Genomic DNA, 15,761 nt, shown 5'->3' on the forward strand with positions numbered 1-15,761 from the left:
TTCGAACACGTAGAACAGCAGAAATTGTTCCCCGAAAAAAGTAACCCGCTATATGACACGTCTCTTCATACGTACAGAATGATAAAACAATACACTATTAGCGCATTATAAATACATATATCCTTCCACACAGAAAGCATATCCTTCCGCACAGAAATAAAGGGAAAACTTAATCTATACATTATTTTTTTTTTTAGTGCATACATTTTTAAATATTTTAATACACAACTCTAAATGTGCTGTTAATGTTGCATTTTTTACAGCTCCTAGAATGAAAATAAATAGTCATTGGAAAGACATTAGAAAATATATATTAGTCTCTACGAATTCGAGCAATATTTACGCTGCATTAGAGTAAATATAAGGCAAATTAATCAACAAGGTTGTGTCAGGTTACGGATTTAGCACATGTTATGTACGTAAATATAAAGAAAATAAATCAGCCAGGTTTTGTCGGGTTAAGGATCTGACACTTTTTATACACGTAAATATAAAACAAATAAATCAGCCAGGTTGTGTCAGGTTAAGGATATGACACAATTTATATACATACATATAAAGCAAATAAATCAGCAAGGTTGTGTCGGGTTAAGGATTTGCCACTTTTTATACACGTAAATATAAAACAAATAAATCAGCCAGGTTGTGTCAGGTTAAGGATATGACACAATTTATATACATAAACATAAAGCAAATAAATCAGCCAGGTTGTGTCGGGTTAAGGATTTGACACAATGTATATACATAAATATAAAGCAAATAAATCAGCCAGGTTTTGTCGGGTTAAGGATTTGACACTTTTTATACACGTAAATATAAAACAAATAAATCAGCCAGGTTGTGTCGGGTTAAGGATTTAACACAATTTATATACATAAATATAATGCAAATAAATCAGCCAGGTTGTGTCGGTTAAGGATTTGACACTTTTTTTATACACGTAAATATAAAACAAATAAATCAGCCAGGTTGTGTCTGGTTAAGGATTAACACAATTTATATACATAAATATAAAGCAAATAAATCAGCCAGGTTGTGTCGGTTAAGGATTTGACACTTTTTATACACGTAAATATAAAACAAATAAATCAGCCAGGTTGTGTCAGGTTAAGGATTTAACACAATTTATATACATAAACATAAAGCAAATAAATCAGCCAGGTTGTGTCGGGTTAAGGATTTGACACTTTTTATACACGTAAATATAACACAAATAAATCAGCCAGGTTGTGTCGGGTTAAGGATTTGACACATTTCATATACAAGCCACAATCGGTTTTAGTGAACAGTGGTTTTCAGAATTAAAGATATCCAATGGCCATCTTTCACTAAATATTTTGTCTTTAGATATTTATTTCAAGTGTATAAAATCCTCATCAAATATATTTAACTTAACTAAATATATAAAGTAAATTTGCATATAGAACTGCATTCATAATCAAACGTCATGCAATAACATTTGATTGTTAGAAAGGCAGTTTTTTAGTAGTAGTACACATTTATACTGTATTCAGATATATATACATGTAAACTTACATGTTTGCATAAAGATGAGACTCAAATAAAAAATAAAATACATGCATGCACAACACAACACAACCACAACATAGTACACACATACACACAACTTCAGTATACACACGCACACGCACACACACAAGCACACACACACAAACATGCACCACTTGAAATGAACACAACACAAAATGCAACACAATACACTTGCAATAGTTTTACTGTGATTTCAATAGTGTAATGTACTATTTTTAAATAGTCTCTTGTAATTCTATATAGAATGGCCATTTACTTGTATGATATGTGTGATTTTTATTGTTTGTATATGTGTATGAAATGTAAATGGATGAGACTCTAATAAATAAATAAATAAATAATGTATACAGTGAGTACTATTTCAACCTAATGAAGAGTACTGTTAATACACATAAGCTTGTAAATTTTATGATTTCATAAACTATATGAAGTAATTGTTCAGGCTTTTAAATATGACATTTGGATTTAATATACATTTAAATGCAGTGTTATTGTGTTTTTCCTGCGATAAAAATGTACGCGATAGAATATTAGGTCTGTAATGACTTCGGGTACGTCTGTAAGAAAATCGATTTAGACATAGTAGAAAAGTTTGCAACCTTTTTGTTTTTGTCAAGTTGGCCGATCTGTTGGATTTCACTACCACAGCAGCGTTGTTTGTGCCATGTGGCGGCCGTCAAAGCCCCCCCCCCCCCCCACCACCACCACCACCACACACACACACCTTTGCATTCAATCAAAGCTTTTTCAGATCGTTCAGCACGACTTGTGTTAATGGTACTGATCAAGTGTTCACCTTGAACATTTCGGCTTAGAATACTTTCGCTTTCGTAGGTCTGGATATTGTTTAATCATCCCCTGGATATGTTGTGTTCTTTTAGACTCTGTCACTCGAGTCAGATTTCAAACATAAAACAATAAATTGAAAGTTACGGTATATAAAATTAAGGGCTACTACGTTATTTCCATACAAATAGCAAAAATGTGCAACCACCTCTTACTCTTCCAAATATCGTAAGGTATACCGTACATCAAAGGGACAGAAAAAATTAAGTATTTAATTAGTGATGGACATCTAGGAACTGGTCAGAAACTGGTCAAAACTAATAATTATTGATGTAACATATTCTAACTGCTCGTTTCCATAGCGATCCAGGTGACTTACGATTTAAGCCACTGAAAGGAATATTGTTATGGTATTGCAAAAGCAGTCTAATGTGAAAATCTAACATTTTACAAAAAGAAAAAATATTTCGCATTTCATTTAAAATGTAATAGACATAATAAAAATATCCTTAGACAGAAAGTTTTTTTTTAATATGGCACTTTTTTCCAAGTTGGTATTAACATTGCTGTATAATCATACAGTGATTACTAGCACTTTCATAACTTGAGGAAGAACCTTCTTTAATCAATACTTCTGGAATATTGGTATGTTCCTCGGTAAATGGTTAAAAATAAACGCTTTCAACAGAATAGTTTATGTTAATTTCGCCTAAGACCAATCCCATTCTAGGTAGACTATTTTCCATTACTCAGAACAATAACATTTTTTACCTTGTATATTTCGCACAGCCTTTATCAGCAAAGTGCCTGGTCAGTGTTGCATATAGTGTCAAGTGACAATTGGTAATCACGTGACACTAGGAGACACGTGACGCTATGCAACACTGACCAGGCATTTTGCTGATGCCTGATGAAGGCTGTGCGATACGGCCGAAATATACAAGGTAAAAACATATTATTGTTTTGAGTAATGGAAAATAATCATCCTAGATGTACGATCCACGACAAGAGAACAACCTTCATAGTTGAGTCCCTTTCTACGTTGTTCTTGTCGGCGTCCTTATTGTCTTTAGTACAGACCGAGATGTTGTTGACAAAATGCTTACCTGTCAACACGGAATCAATGATTACATCAACGTAACATGCCAGTTGTCGCCCACAAACTAAAATAATCGGTTAATTACAAAACAGCGGTATTTTCATTACATGAAATACTATGATCAGCCTGCACGGATGTTCGCTATTCAGTCAGTAAATTTTCAGTGAACACACCTTCAAATAATAAATTGTACTGCTCAATTGAATGATGGACCAGTCCATTTTAGAAATATAACACGCTAAAGGTTAAATCAATAATCGGCAGGGAGAAAAAGACACTCCCTACTCTAATTTTCACACATTATGTACTGACTAATTAGCATGTGTGACACGTCTTACAGTACTAAATTCAGATTAAAGGTGTTGATTTAATTAAATTTGGTGTTAACTAAATCAGCGTTTACATCCCAACATAAACAGACTTAGTATACAAACATTATATGTTGATAAGGACAAGCCACAAAATAGAACGAGGACAGTGAAAATATGTGTGAATGGAGAAACCCAAACATTTCATTTATATGAGCCACAAAGGAAGTCCGATTAATCGAATGAAAATTTCCTTCCTTTAAATTAAAAAATACGATCCCGTCACAAAGTGGTGACTGCAAATGTAAACATACTTTGCAGTTACAGTGTCGCATGCACGGATCTATTTGTACCTACGACCTTTGTTCATGTGTTTCTCTCTCCGAAGAGATTACTGGAACATCCCAAAAACATAACACATTACAAATAATTGGCATCTTTATGTACTCCACACTCCCCCGATTCCCCTTTCCCATGAAACATTGGAGGCGTGATGTCCGGTTTGAAAACGGGTTGTATGGAAGTTATTCTCTTGGCACATATTTCCTAATGCGCATGCGTATTACACCGGATGACGTGTTGGGGCATCGTCTTCGTGGAAGAAATACTAACAATTTATTTTTGGGTGTACGGTTTTAAATAAACGTGCATTTGACAACGGCTGTACATACATCAATTACTGACAGCATGTATTCAATACTTGCAGCGTTAATTTTCATAAATATAGGCGCAAATGCCTTTTATTTACCTGGCTTGGCACCTGTGACCTACTGCGAAGAGGGGTCGGCATCAGATTCGACAGAATGCAAGGTTTGTTTTGCTTATTTTACTTGTTACTGTTTTAGTACGATAAAATATGGACAGAAGTGCTACTATGTCCAACTTAATGAATTGATGGTGACAAATTAGTCTTGTTTTACGGGTTGAATTGATGGGACAGTCACTTACTCAAGGTAAGTTTTTAGTCTAAACTAAATTAGTTTAGGATTTTGTTGTTTTTACTGATACAAGATACAAATTTTTATTTATAGTCTGGTTGCAAACATAATAACATTAGCTATGAATAGCTATTGGCCGACTTGGCAACAAATAAGTCACATTACACAGGCTGGTAACATTGCCCGATCGGGCTTTCGGCAATAAAACTAATATTTCTTGAAAAATAATGAAGAGGTCAAACTCTCAAGTGGGTTAAAAGTTTCCTTGATAACCGTATCTAATCAGTTGTCCTGAATGGCACCAATTCCGAAGCCATCCCAGTCCCTTTGGTGTTCCCCAGGGGTTAGTCGTCAGTCCTTGGCCCCTACTCTTTTTAGCCTATATAAATGACTTCCCACAAAATATTAACTCCAAAGTCCGTCTCTTTGCAGATGATACAACAGTCTATCTCACAGTCATCTGCAAATGAATCAGTCACCCTCCAAAATGACCTCAGATTGTTACAAGAGTGGGAGTTGGAGTGGGATATGGAATTTAACCCCTCCAAATGTCAAACTGTCCACATTACAAGAAGGAAACAACCTATTCCCAACCAGTACTACCTCCATGGAATCCTGCTAGAATCAGTCACCTCGGCATGGATATATCAAATAATCTTTCACGGGATGCCAACATTAACAGGTCAACAAAAAAGCAAATCAAATGTTAGGGTTTCTGCGTAGAAACATTAAGGTCAAATCTGAACTCATTAAGTCCATGGCTTACCAATACCAGACCCCAGCTGGAATATGGTTCTGAAGTGTGGTCACCCTATACCCAAACCCTCATAGACAAGATAGAGGCTATCCAGAGACGGGCATCACGCTGTATTAAGGCTGACTACCGCCAAAGCTCCAGTGTAACAGACATGTTACAATCCCTCAAACTTCGTCATCTTGATCTCAGCTGTATTGATAGTAGACTTTCACTTCTATATAAAGTCCACCATGAATTAGTTGCCATCCCCAAAGAAGACTTCTTATTTCCCCTCACCCGCCCAACTTGTCACTTCCATTCCCTCAGTTACAAGATGTACACAGCAAGTACAGATTACTTTAAGTATTCTTTCTTTCCCAGAACAGTGTATCACTGGAATTATCTCCCTCCTGCTGTTGTCCACCTACCAACCCCTGAGCAGTTCAATGCTGCCATTTGCTGCATTGACCATGTCTCACCCTAATCTGTCTGATTGCTGCTTTTAAACTTTTACTTTTAACCAAGCTATTTTTCCTTGCTTTTAACTATCTTTTAACAGTTCAGTCTTTATACATTCTTTGTGGTTTGACGCGCCAAATGTCTACATCCACGTGAGGTGTTTGACATTAATGGAAGATAGATAGATGCACTGAATTGCAACTGGAGATAATCTCGCGTAGGCACTTATGACCATGTTAACCGACGTTGTCTTATTGAAGCGTTTGCTGACTTGATCACTTCAGCCCCATACCCCCCTCTGAAAAGTATGTTTTTTTCCCATTAAAAAATACCCCTTCACCGGAGATTACATTGAGCATAATTGATGTCCAGTGTGGTGCCATGTTTTATTCAATACCATGCGGCGATGGGTTTTATTCAATGCTGAGTACTATTACGTGGGCGCTTTCCTCTTTCAGTTTGTTTTCATAGTTAAGCGTCTCGGCGATGGCTTCAAAATGTCGCACAACACAAAGTCTTAACTGAAGAAGATAGACAAAAAAAACTGCTAAAGGGTCTAAAAAAATTGACATTCTGTTAAATCAGAGCCTTCTATTTCATCTGCGCGATGCATAATCGTTCTTGACATGAAATCAAGAGAAATCGAGAACATGAATTTCCCGTTGTAACTTGTCAAAGAACTACAACTTTCAGTTACTGGTATATCAGGACTTCCATTAAGCGTAAAATACGCCAAAAATTATGATCCGTACGCCAATACACAAAGTCAGGGGCTTACCAAGGACTTCCGATATTTTCAAAGGACGAAAAAATCAATACACCGTGATGTAATTTCACTTGAATGACGTGATTAGCTCCGCCCGGAAACTAATCAAAGCGGTTTAAATAACTCTTGATTGACAGCCTCGTATAAACTGCCGGCAGTGTTTGAAGTGTGAGACTAGTGTGAAAGCATCGTGTTTGATAGAGACCGTCTGTAAATAAAAACCGTTATCCAGATCAATTGACATGTTTAGAAGGCGCTAATTGCCGACAATTAAACATTACATGCATTTGGGTCGGATTAAGTTGGTGAAACAAGCTCCGAAGTCGGAAGACAAAGTAACTAATTGTGGAAAATATCGATAATTTCAGCACAAAACACCTCGGCAAGTAACTATTTTCTAGCAAATGACATTTCACATCCAGTTTAAATTAAAACATTTTTTCGATCGGTAATAAATTTGCTACTTACTTTGGATTTTCGTGAATGATAAATCCTATTTTTAGCTCACCTGAGCAGTGCTCAGGTGAGTTTTTCTGATCGCTCGATGTCCGGTGTCCATCGTCTGTCTGTCAACATTTAGCTTGTGTATGCGATAGAGGCTGTATTTTTCAACTGATCTTCATGAAACTTGGTCAGAATGATTACCTTGATGAAATCTAGGCCGAGTTTGAAAATGGGTCATCTGGGGTCAAAAACTAGGTCACTAGGTCAAATCAAAGACAAAAACCTTGTGTATGCGATAGAGGCTGTATTTTTCAATTGATCTTCATGAATATTGGTCAGAATGATTACCTTGATGAAATCTAGGCCAAGTTCGAAAAGGGATCATCTGGGGTCAAAAACTAGGTCACTAGGTCAAATCTAAGAAAAACCTTGTGTATGCAATAGAGGCTGTATTTTTCAACTGATCTTCATGAATGTTGGTCAGAATGATTACCTTGATGAAATCTAGGCCGAGTTTGTAAAGGGTCAGCTGGGGTCAAAAACTAGGTCACTAGATCAAATCAAGGAAAAACCTTGTGTATGCGATAGAGGCTGTATTTTTCAATTAATCTTCATGAATTTTGGTCAGGATGATTGCCTTGATGAAATCTAGGTCAAGTTCGAATATGGGTCATCTGGGATCAAAAAGTAGGTCACTAGGTCAAATCAAAGGAAAAGCTTCTATATGCCATAGAGGCTGTATTTTTCAATAGATCTTCCTTAAATTAAGTCAAAATGATAACTTTAATGAAATCTAGGCAGAGTTCGTAAAGGGGTCATCTGGGGTCAAAAACTAGGTCAAATCAAAGAAAAAACCTTGTGTATGCGATAGAGGCTGTATTTTTCAACTGATCTTCATGAGTATTGGTCAGAATGATAACCTTGATGAAATCTAGGCCGAGTTCGAAAAGGGGTCAGCTGGGGTCAAAAACTAGGTCACTAGGTCAAATCAAGGAAAAACCTTGTGTATGCGATAGAGGCTGTATTTTTCAATTAATCTTCATGAATTTTGGTCAGGATGATTGCCTTGATGAAATCTAGGTCAAGTTTGAATATGGATCATCTGGGATCAAAAAGTATGTCACTAGGTCAAATCAAAGGAAAAACTTGTATATGCCATAGAGGCTGTATTTTTCAATAGATCTTCCTGAAATTAAGTCAAAATGATAACTTTAATGAATTCTAGGTCGAGTTCGAAAATGGGTCATCTGGGGTCAAAAACTAGGTCACTAGGTCAAATCAAGGAAAAAACTTATGTGTGCGATAGAGGCTGTATTTTTCAATTGATCTTCATGAATATTGGTCACAATGATTGCTTTGATGAAATCTAGGCCGAGTTCGAAAATGGGCCATCTGGGGTCAAAACCTAGGTCACTAGGTCATATCTAAGAAAATACTTGTTTAAACTCAAGAGACCACATTTTTAGTCCAATCTTAATGAAAATTGACCAAAATATTTGTTTTCATGAAATCACTAGGTTAAACATGTTTACACCAGTTGTTAACCAGGTTTTCAACGAAATCCTGAGTTATTAGATTGGGGTAGATGTCGGGCGGACGGGCGGCGGTGGCGGCGGCGGCGTCAAACTGGTGTTTCCGGTCAACAATAACTTTTGTTTCGGTAAAGATATTTGAATAAAACTTGGCATGTATGTAGCTTATATCAAGACAAAGGCTGGGATTGATTTTGGGGTTTCTGGGGTCAAGGTCAAGGTCACTGTTACTTAAAATAGAAAAAGGGTTTCCGGTCAATAACTTTTGTTTCGGTAAAGATATTTGAATAAAACTTGGTATGTATGTAGCTTATATCAAGACAAAGGCTGGGATTGATTTTGGGGTTTCTGGGGTCAAGGACAAGGTCACTGTTACTTAAAATAGAAAAAGGGTTTCCGGTCAATAACTTTTGTTTCGGTAAAGATATTTGAATAAAACTTGGTATGTATGTAGCTTATATCATGACAAAGGCTGGGATTGATTTTGGGGTTTCTGGGGTCAAGGTCAAGGTCACTGTTACTTAAAATAGAAAAAGGGTTTCCAGTCATAACTTAACTTAGGAATGAGCTATCATGATTAAACTTGGTGTATAGAAAACTTATATAAAGTTGTAGCTTGGGATTGATTTTGGGGTTTCTGGGATCAAGGTCAAGGTCATTGTTACTAAAAATAGGGTTAGAGTTAGGGTTAGCATATTTTCTACATGCATGGAGGGATTTTGATGAAAGTTGGCACAATTGTTCACCATCATGAGATGGAGTGTCATGCGCAAGAACCAGGTCCCTAGGTCTAAGGTCAAGGTCACACTTAGAGGTCAAAGGATACAAGAATGAAAACTTTGTCCGGAGCATATCTTCTTCATGCATAGAGGGATTTTGATGTAACTTGGCACAATTATACACCATCATGAGACGAAGTGTCTTGCGCAGTTCCCTTCTTTAGAATTACTTCCCTTTGTTGTTACTATAAATAGCTTATATTGTAACTTTTTCATTACTAGACGTAGGGAAAAATCGAGACCACTTTTCTGTAGTACAACATGCATGTTACATCCAATTTTGAGGTGTATTTTGACCAATCTCTACCTGGTTAGGATTTCTGTGTGGACTTACAATTTTTTTTTTTAATTTTTTTTTTTTTTTTTTTTTTTTAATTTTTTTTTTAAGATTAACTTCCCTTAGTTGTTACTATAAATAACTTATATTGTAACTTTTTTTATAATTGACCGTAGGGAAAAACCAAGACCACTTTTCTGTGGTACAACATAGTTGTTACTTTCTAATTTTAGGAGTATTTTAAGGTATCTCTATCTGGTAAGGAGTTTTTTTGTGGACTTAGAAAAACAAGAGAGTTACAATGATTACTAAACAACCACAAAATTAAAATTACATCTGCAAATACAGGTGCTAGAGTAAAGAAATTTGCTGTGACGGGCGTATATTGTGACATTCTGGCACTCTTGTTTATTCTTATGAAAAGTGTTGAAAACCTGGTTTCGTGGCATTGCCGCGTTTCTTGTTATAGTTTTTCTCAGGTGAAAATGTTTTCAAATCATTCTAGTGGTCCTTTTATTCTGTTACTTTACACATTGTTTTGAACCAATTAGATATGATGATGATAGTAACAGGCCTTTTTTTATGCTGATTTTAGGGCCGAAATTCGGCCCCATTCCCCAATCTAAAAAGTATACTTTTTTCCCCACCTTGGCCAAAAATTCCCCATGCAAAAAAAAATGAAATTAGTTTTGATTTTCAGTCCTGATTTTAACAACTTTTCAGCAAATATATTCCTCCAAATATTGATTTCGCAAAGTAAATTTCCCCTCCAAAAGGGACCTGGTACCCTTCCCCAAATTTACAAAAAAAGGGCTGAGTAATGATGATGATGATATTGAAGGTCATTGTACAAAGTGATACTACGTAGGACTCCAAGAAAATATAAGAGGGACTCCAAAATCTGAATGTTAGGCAGTCCTGACTCCATGAAATTGAACCCTAATGGAAGCCATGTATATTGTCATTAATATGTATTAGTCAATTTCTTGAATTGATAATATGGACTAGAATTGTCATGTCATTTCTGTGATAATCTATCAGGGTCTGCACTTTTTGTCATTTTTTTTTGCAGATGAAAATGATTGTTTTGGAGGAAAGAAATACTCCAAATATCCGATGTTGGATTAGCCAGATGGTTGTATATTCTCCACCAGTGGCACCCAGTGTTCATTCCAGGCCGCGCCATGGGGCCATAGGCGTGTATTTTACTGTATTGGCGCATAAAAGTTTGCCCTATAGCGCCCGTCGGGCGCACACTTTTTCAGAAAACAGTCTGTTTACAATGAGCCGACTTCCAGAAGTTGTGAATCGAATACGACTCTTCCGATGACGTAACGCGCATTTTCATTGGTCGATGTTAAAATAGTAGCCAGTCTCCGGTCGCCTAACAACATACAGCTTTCAATGTTGCTATGCAATGGCGGCCAAAAAAAACAGCCGCGATTCGGAGAAAAAAGAAATCCAATTCATAATTTTAACAGGTCTAAAACATTGTGGAATAATACTATTTTCACTTGGGTATTGATTACATTTTACTCGGACTTTATCATAGACTCCCTGTGTAAAATCTCAAATTTTAAACTAAAATAAAGGTATTAAATCCATATAATATTTCAATGAAACTTCAAAGTTTTGTTGTTTGTAGCATCATCAGGGGCATGTGCAGTGAAAAATCTAAATTTGATTTCTAAAATAGTGTGATATTTACTTCTAAACTCACTATATGTTCATTGTAAATGTACTTCGATATACCCAAGTGGAAACTGGCAGGTACTTGAAAATGCAGCTCTCTGATTGGTCAGTTAGAACCCCTAATGAACAGTGATGTCATGGTAAAGTTATGAATTTTACGTTTTCCTCTAACCGTTAAAAAAAGTTGACGATTGAGAACAAATTTCCAAAGAAAGATGACATGTTCGAGACCGCTAGACCACTCAATAGCCTAACCGCTTAGCCAAAATCAGGCGACAAACATTAATTCCGTAGTAAATCCGCATTCATGGCTGTCGGACTTTCCGTGGTTAAGTTTCGGTAACGGTCAAAATATTATGACTTGTTTCGTTTTTGTCGTGTTGAGCGACCTGTGAAATGTCCACTTTTCTCTTTGTAATTATGTTTTACGAACCGCGAAAATAATACCTTGAACTCCATGTAAGAAAAGTGTTAAAAATACAGCCTTTCCTTTCATGTAAATCAGTTTTTCTTTCATGGCCCCTATTTTTTTCAAATGTCCCCAATTTTTTGCCATCATGGGGCCCTTTGACCCCACTTAAAAAAATCCTGGAATGAACACTGGGCACCCCACAGAAAATTGGGGAGAGGCCCTGGCCTTTCAAATTCGGAAATTCATAGTTATTACGCGATAATTGCTCGTTTTGGGAAAAGATCATTTTATTGAAACAGGGTCTTTTTTATGCCCCCGAAGGGAGGCATATTAGTTTTCAACTGTCTGTTCGTTCGCTCCTTAGTCACAACGTTAACTTTTTGCATGAAGGCACTTTACTCGCGAACCACTGCACCCAGGACCTTCACACTTCACATGCTGATAGTACTCATTGAGTACACAACCCCTACTGACTTTGGGGTCACCAGGTCAAAGGTCAAGGTCACAGGGGCCAACGTTAACTTTTTGCATGAAGGCACTTTACTTGTGAACCACTGCATCCAGGACCTTCAACCTTCACATGCTAATAGTACTTATTGAGTACACGACCCCTATTGACTTTGGGGTCACTACGTCAAAGGTCAAGGTCACCAGGTCAAAGGTCAAGGCGCTGCGGGGGCATTTGTCACCATTAGTGACAGCTCTTGTTTCCTTCTGCAAAAGAGTTATGTAACAGGGGACACAATTTGGTGGTTTCCTAATAAAAAAGCTCATTGCTTCCTGTTTGTGAAATATATTTTTTTTTTTACATTTTGGGAAGTTCCTCGGCTACAGATGAGAAAAAATGACCTTATTTTCAATTGGGAAGTGGCTGAATATCGGCCTCTGTTATATAGGGATGAAAAGCCCTGCATACATAAAACAAACAGGAGAATTTCATACAGTTTAGATCACTTTAATTTTTCGCGATGTCTACTGCATTATTGTGCAGGATATGTAGTATAATCGGCAACCTGATTTCTTATTCAGTGGCCATCTACCTTACATTGTAACCGATGTAGCATTGAATTTTAGTCGTTTAAACAATTATATTGCTCTACCTATTTTGCTTTAGATGACCGTTATTTGCATAAGTCAGGACTAACACCGTCCTGCTAGGTCAAATAAAATGCACAAGAATAAGTTGCAAAACAAGATATTTTTAAAGTAGTCACAAATGGAAATACAAAAAAATCCCCGTATTAAATATAAACTTCATAATCATATCAGCATTTGTGTATACAGATGGAAATATCAGAAAATGTCATTTGTAACTTCATGCTGCAGTGTTACTGTGGTTAAAACTTAAGAGTCTTAATATTATGCTCTACATTTCAGGTTGATGTTCCTGTGTTTGTAAACAGATTGAACTCCCTGGAAACTGTGATACCATATGAATATGATAAGTAAGTAGATGCTATTGCCATTTGAGCCATGGCATGAGAAAACCAACATAGTGCGTTTGCAACCAACATTATGGTTTCTCTAATTGCAATAAGCTTTGAAAGTGAACAGCATGGATCCTTACTAGACTGTGCGGATGCACAGGCTGGTCTGGATCCATGCTGGTCGCAAAGCCACTATGTTGGTTTTCTCATGGCACGGCTCATTTTACATTATCAAAAAAAAAAGTAGAAAAAGAAAAGCTTAATATATGTCCATGATTGTTCCATTTCCGTTGCATTGTAAAAGATCAGATAGCTTATTTTGTGAATAGGGGATTCTTTTTGAAAGAGTTCATAAAAGATACCACTTTTTCCTTGACAAAGTATTTTTGAATATGAGAGAAAAACTGTAGTATGCAATTAGAAACATGTATTTCGTGAAGTATTAAAGTTGTGCTTTTGAGGCCTTTTGTTTATTTCATGAGCCTGTGCAGAAAAAATGGTTTCGATTATGATCCTTTAAATTGTGATACATGTACATGTTTATTTGTTTGGCAGATTTGACTTGTGCAGTGATGTCGATGGAGACCATTCTCCAGTCGAGAACCTTGGACAGGTCGTATTTGGAGAGAGAATCCGTCCATCTCCATACAAGGTAATGTTGCTAAAGTGTAATTACATGGAACTCTTTTAAGTTTATAACAATAATTAACCAGATTATTGTGGAAGAAAAATGCCTTACAAAATTGATGACGATGAATGTGTGGAACATGTAGGTGGTAAAAAAAATTGGAAGGATTTGCCTGCACACACCAACATGGGTATGCATGCATTTTGTGTCCGAATGAAAACTGAAAAAAAAAGGAAATTCCTGTCATGGTTAACATACCCTTGAATTTGCATAGAACTGTCACTAGTGTGCAATTATTTATTGTCATTGTACCCCCCCCCCCCCCCCCCCCCCCGACAACAAAGTTGTAAGGGGGGGTATACTGGTTTCAGGTTGTCTGTCTGGCCGTCTGTCCGTAGAGGCAATCTTGTGCACACCATCTCTCCTTATCCCCTAGACAGAATTTAATGAAACTTCACGCAAGTGATCAGTACCAACAGTAGTTGTGCATGGGGCATGTTCGGTTCTTTTAGAAAAAAAAATTGCAGAGTTATGGGACTTTGTTTTTTTTGTTACTATACTATATACATAGACACAGTCTTGTGCGCACCATCTCTCCTCATCCCCTTGACACAATTTAATGAAACTTCACACAAGTGATCAGTACTAACAGTAGTTGTGCATGGGGCATGTTAGGTTCTTTTAGAAAAAAAAATTGCAGAGTTATGGGACTTTGTTTTTTTGTTACTATACTATATACATAGACACAGTCTTGTGTGCACCATCTCTCCTCATCCCCTTGACACAATTTAATGAAACTTCACACAAGTGATCAGTAACAACAGTAGTTGTGCATGGGGCATGTAAGGTTCTTTCAGAAAAAAATTTGCAGAGTTACGGGACTTTGTTTTTTTGTTACTATACTGTATACATAGACACAATCTTGTGCGCACCATCTCTCCTCATCCCCTTGACACAATTTAATGAAACTTCACACAAGTGATCAGTAACAACAGTAGTTGTGCATGGGGCATGTAAGGTTCTTTCAGAAAAAAAATTTGCAGAGTTATGGGACTTTGTTTTTTTTGTTACTATACTATATACATAGACACAATCTTGTGCGCACCATCTCTCCTCATCCCCTTGACACAGTTTAATGAAACTTCACACAAGTGATCAGTAACAACAGTAGTTGTGCATGGGGCATGTTAGGTTCTTTCAGTGACAAAAATTGCAGAGTTATGGGACTTTGTTTCTTGTTAACATACTATGTACATACAGTCTGCATATGCAATCTTGTGCGTGCCTAATCTACCAAACCCTTACACACAATTTAATGAAACTTCACACAAGTGATCAGTACCAACCCTAGTTGTGCATGGTGCATGTTACATTCTTTTAGATAAATATTCTGCATAGTTATGGGACTTTGTTTTTTGTTATTATACTGTATACATACAGTCTATATACATACAGTCCACATAATTATGCAATCTTGTGTGTGTCAAATTGCAATGTACCGTGTCAGTGCATGCGGGGGGTACATTCATCACCTTTAGTGATAGCTCTAGTTAATGACTAATTTTTGTGGATTGTACTGTTGTTTCAGACCGCGAAATGAAATCCCAACAAGCAAAGGAAAATCTTGTAAATTACCTCTTCACAGAATAAAGCTCTGTGAAACTGCCATTTTGACTGAATATTAGATAGTTTCATGCCAATGAAATTAAATGGTTTTTCAGTACATTCATCAGTGTTTAATGACATTTCAGCTGAAGTTCAAGAAAGATGTGTCCTGTGCTGAAGTCTGCAAAAAGGAATACCAACCTAATGACAAAGACACAACAACAAAACTGAATTTCATGAGGAAAAGTATCGAGTTGAACTACAATCAGCATTGGTAAGTAGCTACTGAGAGTAGTGTTTTTCTGTTCGAGTCACCCATCGT

The 15,761-nt window shown here is 36.6% G+C and overlaps 1 protein-coding gene across 1 annotated transcript in view; it reads left to right on the forward strand.

Annotated features, from left to right (window-relative positions):
• The first annotated feature begins 4,303 nt into the window (after window positions 1–4,303).
• LOC123554595 (transmembrane 9 superfamily member 2-like) overlaps window positions 4,304–15,761 on the forward strand; it is a 30,006-nt gene continuing 18,548 nt past the window's right edge. The window contains exons 1-4 of the mRNA XM_045344845.2: window positions 4,304–4,554; window positions 13,157–13,224; window positions 13,762–13,858; window positions 15,586–15,713. Of these exons, the coding sequence (XP_045200780.1) occupies window positions 4,432–4,554; window positions 13,157–13,224; window positions 13,762–13,858; window positions 15,586–15,713 (416 nt within the window). The 5' untranslated portion in view covers window positions 4,304–4,431. The remainder of the gene's footprint in view (window positions 4,555–13,156; window positions 13,225–13,761; window positions 13,859–15,585; window positions 15,714–15,761) is intronic.

The sequence above is a fragment of the Mercenaria mercenaria genome, chromosome 7 (genome assembly GCF_021730395.1).
Source record: "Mercenaria mercenaria strain notata chromosome 7, MADL_Memer_1, whole genome shotgun sequence".
In the NCBI taxonomy this organism is placed as follows: domain Eukaryota; kingdom Metazoa; phylum Mollusca; class Bivalvia; order Venerida; family Veneridae; genus Mercenaria; species Mercenaria mercenaria.